Source organism: Musca vetustissima, unplaced genomic scaffold, assembly GCF_032173495.1.
Source record: "Musca vetustissima isolate MV318-11 ecotype Yass unplaced genomic scaffold, APGP_CSIRO_Mvet_v1 utg66299, whole genome shotgun sequence".
In the NCBI taxonomy this organism is placed as follows: domain Eukaryota; kingdom Metazoa; phylum Arthropoda; class Insecta; order Diptera; family Muscidae; genus Musca; species Musca vetustissima.
The window spans coordinates 42,724-60,532 of record NW_026875303.1 but is presented as its reverse complement, the minus strand read 5'-3'; the positions used below and the strand labels follow the sequence as shown (position 1 = coordinate 60,532).

At 34.3% G+C, this 17,809-nt stretch overlaps 3 protein-coding genes and 1 pseudogene across 3 annotated transcripts; 3 read left to right on the top strand and 1 right to left on the bottom strand.

Moving 5' to 3' along the window:
- The first annotated feature begins 2,757 nt into the window (after positions 1–2,757).
- Positions 2,758–3,416, top strand: LOC133337781 (large ribosomal subunit protein bL17m). Its single transcript, XM_061545982.1, has 2 exons — positions 2,758–2,979; positions 3,036–3,416. Exons 1-2 carry the CDS (start codon positions 2,782–2,784, stop codon positions 3,414–3,416), a joined length of 579 nt encoding a protein of 192 aa, XP_061401966.1. The 5' UTR covers positions 2,758–2,781.
- Positions 3,417–6,266: 2,850 nt separating this feature from the next.
- LOC133337780 (ZZ-type zinc finger-containing protein 3) lies at positions 6,267–7,423 on the top strand. Its single transcript, XM_061545981.1, has 2 exons — positions 6,267–6,542; positions 6,608–7,423. The coding sequence occupies exons 1-2, from the start codon at positions 6,267–6,269 to the stop codon at positions 7,421–7,423; spliced, it is 1,092 nt and encodes a 363-aa protein (XP_061401965.1).
- A 1,057-nt stretch (positions 7,424–8,480) lies between these two features.
- LOC133337779 (membrane-bound transcription factor site-1 protease) lies at positions 8,481–11,405 on the bottom strand. Its single transcript, XM_061545980.1, has 2 exons — positions 9,025–11,405; positions 8,481–8,775 (listed from the first exon to the last, which is right to left on the bottom strand). The coding sequence occupies exons 1-2, from the start codon at positions 11,403–11,405 to the stop codon at positions 8,481–8,483; spliced, it is 2,676 nt and encodes an 891-aa protein (XP_061401964.1).
- Positions 11,406–15,394: 3,989 nt separating this feature from the next.
- Positions 15,395–16,871, top strand: LOC133337777 (membrane-bound transcription factor site-1 protease-like; annotated as a pseudogene).
- Positions 16,872–17,809: the final 938 nt, after the last annotated feature.

Sequence of the window (17,809 nt, the reverse complement as noted above, 5' to 3'; positions counted from 1 at the left end):
GACATTCTCCATTGTCGTAAAGATGATGATGGTATGGTTGGGGTTGGGGCTGATGATGACGATGGCATATTGAATATTGCTACTTTGTGTTTGTGTATGTGTGCTTTTTTTTATTCGCCTTTTATGTCAGGCATCAACAGGAAATGGATATTGAAATCTTTCATTATTAATATGCTTAAAATATTTAACATGTTACACACAATTCAGTTTTCTTGTTTTATTTTTTTTTTCGTTCACTATTCTCTTCATGGCCCTTTTGCCATTGTTGTTGTAATCTATTATTTAAGAAGTGTCATTAGCTATTATTTGAAGTGCTGTTCATGCTGTGTTTGAGGAGTAGTTGTAAGACAAATATTTAATATTTCACTTAATGGGTGTGAATGTATATTATGTTAATTTATCTTAGATCTGAATGTTTGTGTCTGAAATAATTACAACAAATAATAATTAGTAATATATGTTATTCACATGAAGGAATTTTAATAGAATACTTACATGTGTATTCAAGAACTTCTATAAAGAATTGTGACCTTGGATTGGGTGAGAAGAACATTTCCACAGATTACAACTGTAGATGCCTGGAAAAATAGAGAAATAAAAAATTGAAACACCAGTTAGACCTAAATATTGGAATTGTCTGACCCAAATAGTCACGGTTAGGGTAACAAAAAAGATATCAGAGATAATTGAATCACAATCTGAACCTAGTTCTGTCAACACAAACAAGCTTTAAGTGTGGATTTTTTAAGAAATGTTTTTCTACAACGAACATAGCTTTAGCTTGGATTTTTTGAGATTTGTTTTCAACCATGAACCTAGAATTAAGCTTGGATTTTTTTAAAGAATATTTTCAACCACGAACTAAATTAAAATGTGTATTTTTCAAAGAATTTTTAATCCACAAACATAGCTTAAAGCGTGGATTTTTATAGAATATTTTAACATAACGTAAAGCGTGAATGTTTTAAAGAATATTTTTCAACCACGAACATAGCTTTAAGAGTGGATTTTTTAAAGAATATTTTTCTAACCAAGAACATAGTCTAAAGGGGGTTTTCAGCCACAAACGTAGCTTCTGTTGTGATTAGAAGGTGCCACTTGAGAACTTTTTTATATGTTTTAGAAATCATATATAGCTGTGGCTTGTGTAGAAATCTGTGGGTATAAGAAAAATGACAGTGAGATTTTTTGTTGTCGTAATAATTTGTATTGCTTAGAACTGAGAACTTTTTTATATGTTTTAGAAATCACATATAGCTGTGGCTTGTGTGAAATCTGTGGGTATCAGAAAAATAACAGTGAGATATTTTTTTGTAGTAATAATTTGTATTGCTTACCATGACCAGCCTACCTAGGATCATCAAAAAATCTAACGAGTAAAAATGTTGTTGTAGGTTCGGCCGTGTCGAATTTATTATACCCTTCACCATGAAGTCGGTATTTGAAATATCTGAAAACAAAGAATTGGGTTTCGAATGATGTGTTTAAAGTTTCCTGAAAATCGGTTCAGATTTAGATATAGCTCCCATATATATTTTCGTTCGATTTAAAGTAACTGGTCTACCAAAGTCCATAAATATCTTTCGAATTACACGAAATTTTGCATAGTGTACTCGGTACCTTTATTTATATGGCGGGCTGTGACAAGTGCATTTTTAAAATTGATATTTTAGTCTAAAATCAATCAAAATATATGGGCACGGGTCAGTACCCTACCCTAACTTACCCAAAAAGGTACGTATGTTTTCTATCTAACATAAACTGGTCAAACCCCTTCAACTAGTTGGCAGATTCCAGTGGAAAAAATCGTTGTATAAGTCTAGAATGATGTGTGTTAAGTTTCGTGAAAATCGGCTTAGATTTAGATATAGCTCCCATATATATTTTCGTTCGATTTAAGGTAACGGGTCTACCAAAGTCCATAAATATCTTTCGATTTACACGAAATTTTGCATAGTGTACTCGGTACCATTATTTATATGGCGGGCTGAGACAAGTGCATTTTTAAAATTGATATTTTAGTCTAAAATCAATCAAAATATATGGGCACGGGTCTGTACCCTACCCTAACTTACCCAAAAAGGTACGTATGTTTTCTATCTCACATAAACTGGTCAAACCCCTTCAACTAGTTGGCTGGTTCCAGTGGTAACTTATTCATAAATTATGTTTATCAAAAATCGTTGTATAAGCCACTGTTGCCGCTTCGATGCAAATTCGTCTAAGAACACGAAATTCAGCTAAGAACACCAGCGCGTAGTTCTCAACATTGAGCCAACGAAATTGAATTTATAGTTTATTTTTAATCTACATATCTGTAGAAAAAAATATATCGTACTTTACAAATCTTACTTACCTACGACGACAAAAATGTTAACCTCAATTTTATTCGTCTCAATATTTTGCACTTAATTATACACAGAATAATAACAAATTACATTAACTACCATCACGTTACTATATATTAATCCGAAATATTACACAATATATATTTATTACACGTTATTTTCCCAACAATTTAAAAACATAAAACTAATTAGATTTTTATTTTCCTTTAACAGTCAACAGACGCCATCGCACTCTACACTCACTGTAAAATGATAACATAATCATTCACAATAGAACGACAAACATATGTTTTCAAGCAAGTTGACTCTCTCTCTCGTTCACCGCATGTAGCTGTCAAAATTGAAGAGTATTGTGTGTTTTTACGTAAATTTCGGCATATTCATTTGGATTTTTATTTAATCGAAGAAAAGTTATAACAAAATCCTAAGAAAAATGAATCAAGCCGAAGTTACAAAGTTAATGTCACAGCTGCGTTTTGCTGTGCGGCCCAATAAGCGTAATTTAAAAAATCCCGATGGCCCGGAGGGTCGTTTGATGAAGTTGAGGAAAACCGTCACCGCTTTGGTAAAACATGAACGTATTGAATTATTCTATCAAAGGGCTGATGAAGCCAGAGGCTATGCTGAATTGGTAAGTAACGAAATATATTATATCAATCCAACATTATTTCTTATTTGTCGTTTCAGCTCATTTCCGATGCCATACGTCACGGTGACCGCCATAAGGCCACAATGGAATTGGCCGATTTCTGGTTGTTGGAAAAACAATTGGTCCACAAGCTGTTCAAAGTATTGGTGCCTCGCTTCGAGAATAGTAATGTTTCATTTACCCGAATGTACAAAGCACCTCGAGATTATCCCGGCATCTATTATGACAAAGCTGTCCTCGAGTTGAGAGGTAATCCCTATCCATCGCTGTTGCCGGACTTTTCTCAAAATCGCAATTACATACACAACATTCTGCTGGATGAAGCACGTAAAGATTATCGACGTGAAAAGTTGGCTGAAATGGCAAATAAATTGGCAGCGGAGCCAACAGAAGCGCCAAAAGTTGAAGCCCAAAAGTGATTAGTCAATAATCGTAATCTTTTTATTAAACATTTGAAATGTTGTTCCCCTTAGTTGCTTTGTTTTATATGTAAGATGAGGATGCGTTTATTATTTAAATATAAAAAGAAATAATCAAATACATATGTTAAGTGATATTGTTGAAAAGGTGTATGTAAATTAATTAGCTTTAAAAAAGATTTTAAATTAGGAATATAAATGGATTTTAATAGTACAAGATTCCAGGAAATTATTACGACAATACTTCCTGAACAATGCAATACTACCAAAAAGATAATGCGGCAACACTTCCAGGACTACGAGACGTTTCTGAACTATCTTTTATAGGTCGTAATAACTAGACGCTTCGTCTGGTCGTTGATGATCAGTTTGTCACTTTTAACGCAACTCATCTATTTTGTGGTTTCAAAAGTATGAGCCTAGAATAAAAAAAAAAAAAACAAATGATAAGAGCGTTAAGCTGGGCCGAAACTTAAGTTCGGCTCGAAACTTGGCACACGTCTTTCTAGACTCAATTCAGTATCCTATGCCAAATTTCGTGTAAATCGAAAGATATATAGGGACTATTTATCTTAAATCGGATGAAAATATATATGGGAGCTATATCTAATTCTGACCTGATTTTCTCGAAACTTGACACACGTCATTCTCGACTCAATTCAGTACACTATGCAAAATTGCCTGCAGATCGAAATATATATAGGTACTTTGGTGCACCATTTAAATAAAACCGGACCAACCATATACGGGAGGTATAACTAAATCTGAACCGATTTTCCTCAATTTCAATAGGGTTCGTCCTCGGGCCAAATAAGTGACTTAATCTAAATCGGATCATAAATGCGACCTGTACTTTGCTTACAGTTTAACATCTACCGACGGACGGACATGCATAAATCGACTCAGAAAGTGATTCTATGCTTATTCTCAAAAGGAACCTTATGCCTGTTACAAACATATGCACCCTGTACTACACTGTGGTGAAGGGTATAAAAAATGGAGTTATATGGGGACTACCCCTAAAAGAGAGCGAATATAAACCATTTTCGGAAGGAGATTTGTTAAAATATACGACTACAAAATACCAAATTACAGCGAATTCGGTTGAAAACGCGATCAATAACCCCAAAATACCGAAAAAGGGGGGTACCGTTATATGCGGGCTATATTTATAATTTTTGGGGGAACTATATTTATAATTTTTAGTGGGGAGATTTGCAACCCAAATAGAACTCAAGGTACTAAATTACAGTCAATTCGGTCGTAAAAAGACAATCAAAACCACCAAAATATTGAAATTTTGGGAATATCGTTATACCAGAAATGGTGGACCTACTTTTATAATTTTTAGTGGAGAAATTTGATACCCAATAAGAACACAATGTACCAAATTTCAGTGAAATCGGTTGATAAGCGCGCTTAAGAATACTAAAATACCGAAAATTGGGGGTGCACTTATATGGGGTTTACAAGAAAAAATGGGCCTATATTTAAAATTGTTAGTGAAGACATTTGGTACCCAATGTACCAAATTTCAACGAATTCGGTTGAAAATGAACGATCAAGAACCCCAAAATACCGAAATTTGAGGTGTACCCTTAATTCGAACTTAACCTGAGAATTGAGAGAGAAGATTTGACAGTTGTGTTACTGAGTATTTGCAAATTCTTACAAGGAATTTTTTCGTCATTACTCCTCCTCCAACTAATCCACATTCTTTTTGTATAGAAGGTATAGGAAAAATCTTTAAAAAAATCGAGTTCAGTTTCAATAAGTTAAGACTTGATTGGTTATTTGTATACGAAGAATTTCGTCTAATTTGATAAAAACGTGTTTGTTAGGCGAAGACTCAAATCGTCACTTTTGTAAAATTTTATTTTTAAGCCCGTGGGCGTATTATAATTTTTAAATTGTGTTTGCAAGGAAAATTTACTCGGTGATAATTTTCTTGTACCATCAGCTGATATTTAATCAGCTGTTTTGTTATGTTTTGTAAACAAACAATGATTTTTTTGTTTTTTTTTCCAAATCGATTGTTTTGTCCATTTTATTTAGATTTTGTATATTTAAACATTATTTTTTTTTTAATAAAAATGCTGCTTTTTTGTTTGCTCCAAATTGTTCGTTGTTTTAATCACCTGTATCGATAAAATTTTTTACTGAATGTAGTTTGATTACTTTTTGCAATTTTCCTTCTAGAGAATGACAAATTCTTATTTACACTCTTCAAATTCTTACTGAGTAAGTAAACGAACGAACCTAATGTCAAAGTTCAAATTTTATTAATAACATTAATGAATTAAGGTGACATATACGCTGTGGAATTGAATTTGAGATCGAGTGTATTTAGAAGTCTAAAAGTGGTCTTATAGCGAACTTTTAGGGACCAAGCAAATTTGTTCGATATAGACGAAGTTCGTTATAGACAAGGTAGGCTTAGCTGGAAAAATATACTTATTTACATTAAAAGTTAAATATATAATGTGGGAGCAAAAAAATTAAAATTTATAATGAAGATTACAAGCTATAGCGTAAAAAATATTGAGGATGCTAAGTATTAAACGAATAAAAAACTTAAATTAATGTATTTAGATCAATATTTTTATCGCGTTTAAATTGTATATAAGCAACATATGCTTCATATCGCATCTTGTATACTCTTCTTTGATGCCATCACATCAGCTGTTATTCATTCACAATAACGAGCAATTTAGTACAAACATTTTTACCGCAAACACAACAGAAACGAATTTTACTTCGTCTTGATAATTTGGATTTTGTTTCATTTATTTTCTGTTAAAAATAAGTAAAAAAGCCTGAATTTCATACAATAAATGCCCATTGGCTATAATGGAACAGCAGGAACCCCCAAGTGATGCGGAAAGTGTACTCGATGAGAATGTATTTTATTTCGAAAGTGACCATCTGGCACTGCGCGGAAATCGTGACTATACCAACATGCTGAGGACAATAGCTATTTTGGAAGCACAACGGGTACGAGTACACCAGCAACTGGAAGAATTGGCATTGGCCAAGAAACGTTATATGGATGATCCCGAATTATTTCTCAAGAAGATACAAAATGGTGAACCCATAGTGGCGGCGGAACATCTGACAATAGCCACGGTATTAAATTCCATTTATTCACACTTTCGATTAATTAATAAAATTGATATTGATTTCATTTGCAGTTACCCGAAATTGGAAAATACGAGGATATGCCACCCAACGATGTAAAGATAAAAGAAGAACCCAACACAAGTTCCAGTGATACCATAAAATCGGAATTTCCCATTGTACGTGGCCGGGTTATGGATGAAACAAAACCGGAAACCTATAATCAACTATGGACAGTGGAAGAACAAAAACGTTTAGAAGAATTACTCATTGAATATCCCGAAGAGCGGGTGGAAATGCATCGTTTTACAAAAATTGCCAAAGCCTTGGGAAATCGAACGCCACAACAAGTCTCAAGTAGAGTACAGAAATATTTTCAAAAATTACACAGTGCTGGTATGCCCATACCCGGTAGAATTCCCAAAAATCGTCGTGTCGGCCAATCTAAATCTAAACACTATTATCGGCCATCGACATTTTTTCCATCACACAATGTTCCCGTGCACATGTCTGAAGATGATTTTTTGTTTAGTGATTTAAATTCACCCTCCACCAGTGTCACTTCACAAGAACGTAATACACATTTAGATTCCACCGAGACGTCACATGAAGTAAAGAAAGAACCATTAACACCCGAGATGAGACAACAAATGGTTAGCATGTTGGAAACAATAAAACAGGAAAAACTTTCTACAACCGAGGGATATAGTCCGGATCCGTTGTCGGCAAAATGTGAAACGTGTGAAACAGCTGCAGTGGCACGGTCCGGTTGGCGTTGCAACACCTGCTATTGTCCCTTGAATTTGTGTAACGATTGTCTTATACATCAACTTGTCGAACATCAATTTGAACATTATTCCCATGATGTGGTGGCCGAGACAAAAGTATGATTAAGTTTATTATTTTTTTGTAGTTGTTATTCTTCCTTTTTTAGACATAGTTTTTTTAATTTTTTTTGATAGAAAATAAGAAAAACTAATCAAGATACTGAAGTAATTGAATACCTCATCAATTGAAATACAAGCAAGACTCAAGACTATAAAAGACTTTCAATATAAGCAAGTTTCAAGAATCTGATGTAAGAAATACCTCAAGAATCTAAATTAAGTATTCAAAAATTGACGGTGTAAAGCAAAATTTGTCAAGATTTCCAATTTATTAATGGATCAAGTCAAGGTGGAAAAAGGTGCCAAGAATATGAACAGGTATGCAATTTTTAATTAATATTTAAATATCTATATCGTTAGCGTTTTCCGATGATGGTATACACAAATTATTCTTCAATTTATTCCCAAACTACATCTGTTTGTATGCAATTAAAAACTGTTTGATAGGCCTTTTAATCTAGAGACTCACTTTTGTTCCTCTGGACCTCTTTCTCTAGGTCGTCAAGATTCTTCTCGAAATGCGTGGGCAGTGGATTTGGTGGAAATTCCACAACATCTAATGTAAAACAGATCGGCCTATCTTTATGTAGGTTATCAACTTATAGTTAAGGTCATCGATTGTTGGTCCAGACACCATTATCGAACAGCCCTCCTCGAATATAATCACATCAAAAATTTATATTTTTAATATGAAAATCTTAAACCTTATTTCAATTATCCAAGATGTAGAAAATTATCCATAAAACATCTGAAAGAATGTAAAGATGATCTTGTCATGTTAGGATGTTAGGCACAATTGTTCTGACATTGTCTTGTCGAATGAGGCAATCAAACAAATGCAATCTAGATAATCTTCTATTGCCTACTATCTACTTGTCTGTCATCAGTCTATCGGTTTTCCGATTGAAAATCGTAGTTTTCATTTTTTTACAAAATAGCTACAAGTATTAATTTATTTTATTTATTACTATTTTTTATTTTGTAAAAAGCTTTTACAAATTCAATGAAATTTTTGAAATTATATTTATCTTAAATGTATTGAAGTCTTTTTTTAGATTAGTCAACACGCTTCCAATTGTCGTTTACGAAATTTATCCTTACGATCTAAAACTTTTGAATATCGATATAATTTTGAACTTTTCAGTCGCTTTGGATTGGTGGTTAGTGGTAATTGATTTTTCGTATTTCTATATGTGTCCATGGTATTCAATTTATTGAGCAATGAAGCGACATGTGAATTCATGGTGTACGCCAGAAGAGCATCCAATAGCCACATACAGGATTTTTCAGCATGTGTTGAATCGATACAATTGGAATCCCCCATAATAGCGATACGACCTTCCTTGGTTTCTTTTCTATTGAGATTTTCATTTATCAAATATAATGCCTGTTTTTTATTCTTAGTTTTGTTTTCGATTTCAATTTGAGCTGCCTTCAAAACATTATTTTCCAGCAGAACTCGTTTATTTAAAATTGAATTGTAATCATGCTGCTGTTCATTATGAGCATTATGATGTGTGTCATTTAAATCATTTTCATCCTCTAGCAACTCTAAGGTCACCACATCTGGTGATATTTTCATGTTGGAGCGTTGATTTTCATGCATTTGAAATAATCCCAATATGGGATAATTCGTGTGTATCTTCTGTTCATGATTATCGGGTTTTTTATTTATCACTTCAGTGCCTTGATCCGTTAGACGGGCTGTTATAATAATGTTATCAGGATTTTGTGGAAATGTATTGAGCGTGGTACCACTGGCATAATACACCTGATGTTCACCTAGCTCATAATAACCCTCTGCAATGGTATCACTTAGCGAAATGCCAAATCCTTCTAAGAGTTCATTTAGTGCTGGCACATTTGCTCCCCCAGTATCTGGCATCCACCATTCTCTGGTATTTTCATCGAAAAATTTCATTTTCCTCATAACTGTGGTATTATACCAATCGGCAAAGACAATCACACCCAGACCATATTCATAGACATCTCTTTGTAATTTCTGAATTTCTTCATCAAAAAATTCCTCTTCTGGATCGACAATTAGTAAAGTACCATAATCCGAGGCATTGAAACATGTAAATGGCATACCCAACACATCTATGTAATAGCCATGATTTCTCAAATGATGATACATATCTCGAAAATTTGTGTGTATATGATCACCACGCCAATCCAACGGATCTGATTTAATTTTCAAATTATCTCTGGGTATATAGCCTGGGGGATATTGTATATTATGATATTGATCCCATAGAATGCGTTTATGCCTGGGTGGTTTGGGTGCAATTTTCACTTTAATTGGAAAATGTATGGTTTCATTGCGACCAGCTGTTGTTATGGTCAGGCTAACTGAACCCTCAGCTTCACCTTCATAGAGACATGCCATATCTTTGACTTTCACTTTAACTGCCATCCAACCAGACCAAGGCCACAGCACTGGAGAATAACTTATTTCAACTTGTAGTATCTCTCCATTTTCCTCTAAATTTGGTTGCCATTTGGGAGCTTCTAAGATTTTCCCTCTTACCGACAAGGCATTCCATATGGTCACATTAATAATTGATGCCATGCCACCACAATGCATTGGCTGTGAGCTGTAAGGCCACATATAGGGATCCGTGTAATCCATATAAGCCGGACTGAGAGTGATTTTGGGTTCATATGCCTTCAACAGGTTCATACTTTTCGAAACATTCAACTTGCCATGACCTTGCTCGAATATGTTATTATGCTTTAATTTTGTGGCTCCCTCAGCCAAGATTTGTTTCACGGAAGCCGGATTGACCAAAGGCAATTTGGATAAATCACCACTTAATATTAATGCCACTGCACCAGCCACAACGGGTGATGCCACTGATGTTCCCGACAGCGATCTACAGCCACCATTTAAATTGCTGCCCTTAACATGGCTGCCATAGGTTACAATATCGGGTTTTACACGTCCATAACCCCGAGGTAATTCCCATGTTGTCATACCTCTCGAACTGAATTTTGCCACCATATCATCTGAATTAATTCCACCAACCCCAATAACATCACTCTGATCACCCGGATTGTTAAGGGTACCATATAGGGGACCATCATTACCAATTGCTGATATCATGATGATTTTATTTGCCGACAGCTCCAAAACTTTGTCGACAAATGGTCGGTCCATAAAGTCCGGTCCACCAATACTTAAATTCAAAACATTTATTTTACGGAACATGGCATAATTGAAGGCATCCAAAAACCAAGAAGTATACGACACTTGTATGTTGGTACACACCCTGAAAATATGCAACTCCACATCGGGAGCAATGCCCAAACACTCTTTGGAGGAGGCAATTACCCCAGCCACAAATGTACCATGACTAACCCCGTCATCTAGAGACTTTTCATTTGTCCAATTTGTTCGCTCCTTGACATTGCGAAAATGCGGATGATGTTTTGGTAGCCCCGTATCGAAAACAGCCACCTTGATTCCCTTACCAGTTATGCCACGGCTCCACAATTCACGTACATTTAATAAATCGGTAATATGACCACCTGGTACGACAGCCAACAAATGGCGTGGCTGATAATCGGTATAATTTCCGTGTGGAATATATTTCAAATCACGCGTAATTAGATTTTGTTGTGTTACACTTTTAATGGCTGGATGTAATTTTAAAATATCTATCACATTTGTTGTAGATGTCTGTATGACCTCAAAATCACTGGGATATAAATCGGACAATGCGGGTCGGGCTACAAAACTCCAATTGACTGATGAATTGTGCCTACCAAATGCTGCATTTATATATTTTTCTCTTGCCGAACGCCAATAGTAATTTTTAAAATGTACCAAATATTCATTGTCCACTTTGGTAAGTTTTACATTGATATCCAGTTGGACATCGTGTGGTATTGCTCTTTTAATCTGGCCTAAGCAGGATGTGGTGGTAAGGAGGAATATTAACAGCAAGAATTTTATTTCCTGGACTATACTAATTGAGTCCATGATGAAAATTAATTTTTTTGTAAATGCCTGCCTGGGTTTAAGATACCATGGTTAGTTCCGAGTAAAAGAAGACCACAAAAATGTAAACAAAGAAATATGTGTTTGTTGGTACGCTAAACAGCTGTTATTCACAATAATACGGTAATAACATTTTATTCACAATAGACGTTTATCGTTGGGGAAAAATAGAAATGTGATAATTTAAAAAAAAAAAAAAAATTGTTTGGAAGATTCTAATTATTTTTTTTAATCCTTTATTATTTTCTTTAATCCTCCTGCGAAAACTAATTCTTAAATCCACCATCAAGCTTAGCACGGTTATGATTCGAACGTAGTAGGTTCCACAGCACCTCAAATGTTGGCAACAAAAAAAACATTAATTATTCATCGCAACCTAAATCTGCTTTGAAATGGACTGCTTCTGAAGAGAAAAATGTCGAAACTTGATAAAATTGAATTTAATTCGCAGATGCTACTTCGTATTAACTGCAACATAAATACAAGTTATCAACATACGATCTTTGTAAAGTCACATGGCCCAATATGTCTGATGACCCGCTAAACCAACGGCGAAACGCATCGCATAATGGTGGTGTATATGCTCTAAATCTCGCTTTCCATTTAATTGCACATTAAGCACTACTTAAAAGAAAAACACTAACTTTTTTGTTTTTCAAAATTATAGTTTTTTCTAAATCTTGATTATTTTAAAACTTTATTTTGAAAAAATAAAAACTTAAATAAACCAAACCAAACATATTTATAAATTGGTAAAACTCGAAAAATGTGTATTATATGTACTTGATCTTAGTGTAGGGGATTTGTTTTGGATGATTGAATACAATTGTAATCTCCTCATCATCGATATTTATATATTCTATAATTATTAAGAAATTATAATTTAATAATTATTTTAAATATGACTATTTATATAATGACCTTTTACAATGTAGCTGCATTTTGTCATGGAATATCAAAATGTCTACGATAATCCGAACTGTTCTAGTAATACCATTATTACTCTACATCCTGATAATTATTGAAGCAAGTACCGAAAATTTCAGAAGAAAAACATGGATTATAGGAAAAAAAATAAATATTTTTTTTTAGAATATCGAATGTGGCAATCTGGAATTCGATGTGAGCAGCATTAGCTGTGTCAAACATATGAAAGAGCCAGCTAGCAGATTTGAATGCGACTATTTGAAGAAAAGCAACAGTAACTATAACGTTAACGTTAAAATGCTGTTGAGTCGTGATTTGGGTAGAAATTTTAGAGGCCACATCGCTGTCGATATAATGCCAAAGAATTCCAGGCAAACTATACACATGATCGATTTGAGATTTAATTGCTGTATTTACTTGGAACAATCACTGGGCAATCAATTGATCAAATCGTTGATCACAGAATTTAAGAGGGCATCGAATCTACCGAAAAAGTGTCCGTTCAAAAAGGTTTGTGCTATATTCGATATTATTTTTTCTTTTCTTTGTTATATTTTTCTCACTAATTATGTTTTCAGGATTTTCTCTATGAGATCAAAAATTTCTCTCTAACTGAAGTATTATTTCCTTCACATTCTCCGTTAGTGAATTTCAGTTTCGCTTTGAGTTTATATGATCGAAACAAATTGTTTGCTTCGTTGCAGGTGTTGGGAAATGTTAAGAAAAACAACATTTTGAAATTATCGTAATCGTAAAAATATGTTACTAAATTTCCAATGACATTCAATAAGATTGGATTTAATATATATGGGAAATTACAAAAATCTTTTAAATTCCTTGAAGCTGAGGTTTGCAAGGTTATAACTCGCGAAATATGAACATATTGCATAAAATTTAAATTCATTTCTATAAAATGAAGTGTTCTTGTCAAAATCCTAAAATATTGGTAATAAATAATAAGTTTGGTGGAAGCTGTGATGGTGGTAATGTAAAAAAATGGGTGAAAATGTGTTGAAGCCAACGAGTTTTTTTGTGTTCGTTCCCGATTTGTGGCTAAACTACACAACGCACGCACATGTGATCAGTGACTAAGTTGCAGAATACCCCATGGACAATATGGTTCTAATGTATGGTTTTTCGATATAATCACTGCATCCACCCAAAATGGATGCTGGCATTTTGAAGCCGTATTTTCGGTGTTTTTTGAATTTTTCTTATAATTAGGATGCGCATCCAGATAATAGAATAAACTAATTATAGGATTGTAGAACTCGTGATTCTGCTTCGTTTAGTGTATATCTCATGAATGTGCACACTGTAGCTTCTTTGCAATTGGGTTCCAAAGACGAAAATTTGGTGCGTAAATTTTTATAAAAAACATATTTTTTGAGTCTAAAATTAAGAAAGTCCTTTCAAATTCCGTGGAACCCCGCGTGATTTTAGTTTTTTTACGTGCCGGATCTAATGAGCCCATCCATGTTCAATTCCGTCCAATAAAACGGCGGATATAGGTACCTTGAATGTGGGAAAAACTGCAAAAACTTATTTTGACAAATTCGCGTAAATAATCGCGGTTTTCTTCGAATTAATTTTACGTGCATTTATGCTTGTATTGTCAAATTCGCGAATCTGTCTTGAAATAGGTCAAAAATACATCGGTACGCGAATAATATGCGTATTTTATCCAAAATTGATTGTGGAGGCACATCCGCGGTTCTTAACCGATCCTTCTAAAATAGGTGTCCTTTTGCGTATTTTCATAGGAGATTACTAAAATCGGATGCGCATAAAAATCGTATGCACGTTGCGTGATATTTAGCCATTTTTAGGGTTTTTGCATAGTAAAGTGCATCGAGTGGCACACTTCGACCGCTAAATTAAACATCGAAAAATTAATAATTATTGAAATACATTGATTCGGTTTATACGAAAATCACATGCGCATCAACTGATTTCAACTAATTCGCGAATTGCAAGCTTTTCAATATTGATAATTTTTATGTATTGTAAGTGCAATATATTTAGCCATTAATGACGTCGAAACTCTTATCAGATGAATCTGCCGATATTTAACAACCATCTAAAAGAATTTGCAGAAGAAAGCGTCGTATATTTTAGAAGATTAAAGCAAAACCGTATCCTCTTAACCATACTAAAAAATCGAAAATTCAAAAAAAAAATTTTGTGTTAATGCAAAAATTAATTTATTTTATTTTCCGATATCTTCATGTTTCTATTTGTTTTTCGCGACTATTAAACCGTATTTCAGTGTGATTTGACTAGTATGCAAAGAAAACAATGGTGTTTAAGCATTTGTAAAGAAATTCGCGAATTACAACGAATATGAATCCATTTAATTTATATTTGAAATACAAGATTTAAAACCGCTATAACTTTTGTGCGCAGCATCCGATTTTGTGAACGCGAACAGATTTCGAATCAGCATATTTTTCTTAACCTATGTACCAAAAATCATGAATGTGCTCGCAAAAAAATTTTTCAAATTTTTTTTAATGGAATTTTAAAAGAATTTTGTAATTTCCCATATATATATATATATATATATATATAAGGACTATTACATGCTTCGACTTTTCAAACAAATTTCCAAATTTTTAATAAATATTTTTTAATATTTTATTACGGTTTTGTTGAGGTCCACGGTTTTCTTATAAACCCACCAAATTCAGGCCGAAGTGATTGGCATATGCCATTTAAGATTTTCAATAGATATACAGGACTATTAGTTAACACAATGTCCGCAAAAAGTCCTACACTTTGTAAATGTACATTGTAGGTATTCAGAAAGTTCTGAACGAATTTTCCAAATTGAAATAATTGTAATTTGGCTTTTCGAGTTCTCAAAGGGCATTTCATCAACAATATTGATTTCCAAATAAAGGTCTCATTCGTTCTTATGGATTTTAGTGTCCTAGCCGCATTTTTCAAACGAAGATCTTGAATAGATCTTGTACAAGTTTGACAAGTAACTAAGGTGCCTGCATTCATGCCCTTCAAATGGAGGACAATCCTAATCCGATACTATGTCACGTCATCTGGGTGTTCTACCAGGTGGTCACACTACGGATTTATTAAATGTGCGTGAATTGTGGAAACGTTGTATAACTGTTAAATGCATCAAAGAAGTGGCTGTCTTCGATACCGGATTACCAAAACATCATACGCATTTTCGCAAAGTAAAGGAGCTAACAAATTGGACAAATGAAAAGTCACTGGATGATGGTGTAAGTCATGATACAATTGTGGCGGGAGTTATTGCCTCATCCAAATAGTGTTTGGTCATTAATCCTGCTGTGGAGTTGCATATTTGCAGGGTGTGTACCAACATACCAGTGTCGTATACTGTTTTTTTGAAGTTTAAAGTTTTTTATGCCTTCAATTATGCCATGTTGCCTAAGATAAATGTTCTGAATGTATGTACTGGTGGTCCGGACTTTATGGATCGACCATTTGTCGACAACGTTGTGGAGCTGTCGGCAAATAAAATCATAATGATATCAGAAATTGGTAATGACGTTCCCCTATATGATACCCTCAACAATCTGGGGGATCAGAGTGATGTTATTGGAGTTGGTGGAATTAATTCAGATGATATGGTGGCCAAATTCAGATCGAGAGGTATGACAACATGGGAATTGTCACGTGGTTATGGACGTGTAAAGTCAGATATTGTAACCAATGGCAGCCATGTTAAGGGAAGCAATTTAAATGGTGGCTGTAGATCGCTGTCGGGAATATCAGTGGCATCAGCCGTTGTGGCTGGTGCAGTGGCATTAATATTAAGTGGTGATTTATCCAAATTGCCTCTAGTCAATTCGGGTTCGATGAAATAAATCTTGGTTGAAGGAGCCACAAAATCAAAACATAACAACATATTCGAGCAGGGTCATGGAAAGTTGAATGTTTCGAAAAGTATGAATCTCTTGAAGGCATATGAACCCAAAATCACCCTCAGTCCCGCTTATATGGATTACACGGATCCCTATACGTGGCCTTACAGCTCACAGCCAATGCATTGTGGTGGCATGGCATCAATTAGCAACGTGACCATTTGGAATGCATTATCGGTAAGAGGGAACATCTTAGAAGCTCCCATATGGCAACCAAATTTGGAGGCAAATGGAGAGATACTACAAATTGAAATAAGTTATTCACCAGTGCTGTGGCCTTGGTCTGGTTTGATGGCAGTTAAAGTGAAAGTTAAAGATATGACATATCTGTATGAAGGTGAAGCTGAGGGTTCAGTAAGCCTGGCCATATCAACAGCTGATTGCACCCAAGCCACCCAGGCATAAACGCATCTTGAGGGATCAATATCATAATATATTAAATTAGATCCGTTGGATTGGTGTGGTGATTACATACACACACCAATTTTCCTGATATGTATCATCATTTGAGAAATCATATAAATTACATTGATGTATTGGTCTGCTATTAACCTGTTTCAATAACTCGGATTATGATACCCTAATAAATATCGATTCAGAATGGCAATTTGTTGATGAAGAACTTCAGAAATTTTTTTATTTTTTATATTTTTTCGATTTTTTTTATTTTTGTAATAAATGAACGCACAGTTCGAACAACTCTGTCATTTATTACGAAATTAAAAAAAAAAAAAAATAATAATAATAAAAAGTTGTTTATGAACATGGTCAGAGTATTACTCTTTTTGCCGATGGCTTATGCGCAAAATCAAACATTTTCAATGAAAATACTAGAAAATGGTGGATGCCGAATACAGTTGGAGCAAATGTGCCAGCATTAAATGAACTCTTAGAAGGATTTGGCATTTCGCTAAGTGATACCCTTGCTGAGGATTATTATGAGCTAGGTGAACATCAGGTGTATTATGCCAGTGGAACCACACTCAATACATTTCCTCAAAATCCCGATATCATTATAATAACAGCCCGTCTAACGGATCAATATCCAATAGTGATTAATAAAAAATCCGATACTCATGATCAGAAGACACACAAAATTATCCCATATTGGGATTATTTCAAATGCATGAAAATCAACGATCAACTATGGAAATATCTCCAGATGTGGTGATCTTAAAGTTGTTAGTGGATTATTTATTTATTTAAACTCTTACATGTACACAAAGCCTTATTTGGCCAATTATTATGAATACATTATGCAAAATCGTTGATATATGGCACTACTCTAAAGTGATTTACTATAGAGAAGACAGCATTTGAAAATTCCGGCGGGAGAAAGTCATTGAAAAATACTTAAACAAAATAAAAAACCAGTGAGTGGAGCAGTATAGTCGGACGGGGCCGACCATACGATACCCTACACAACTACCACGGAACTCAAATTTTCTGCGGATGTTTATTCCAAGCCTGGGCAATATTTCGTGATATTTGAACCCTCTTGCCGCTTAGAGGTAAACAGCACCTCTTCCTCACACTGACATATTTTCC

Excerpts from the sequence above, each read along its gene's own strand:
- LOC133337781 (XM_061545982.1), top strand. The coding sequence starts at position 2,782 with ATGAATCAAGCCGAAGTTACAAAGTTAATGTCACAGCTGCGTTTTGCT. Across the intron at positions 2,980-3,035 it reads CCAGAGGCTATGCTGAATTG|CTCATTTCCGATGCCATACG; the intron begins GTAAGTAACGAA and ends TTGTCGTTTCAG.
- LOC133337780 (XM_061545981.1), top strand. The coding sequence starts at position 6,267 with ATGGAACAGCAGGAACCCCCAAGTGATGCGGAAAGTGTACTCGATGAG. Across the intron at positions 6,543-6,607 it reads AACATCTGACAATAGCCACG|TTACCCGAAATTGGAAAATA; the intron begins GTATTAAATTCC and ends TTTCATTTGCAG.
- LOC133337779 (XM_061545980.1), bottom strand. The coding sequence starts at position 11,405 with ATGGACTCAATTAGTATAGTCCAGGAAATAAAATTCTTGCTGTTAATA. Across the intron at positions 8,776-9,024 it reads ATATTGGGATTATTTCAAAT|AAAAGAAACCAAGGAAGGTC; the intron begins GCATGAAAATCA and ends AAATCTCAATAG.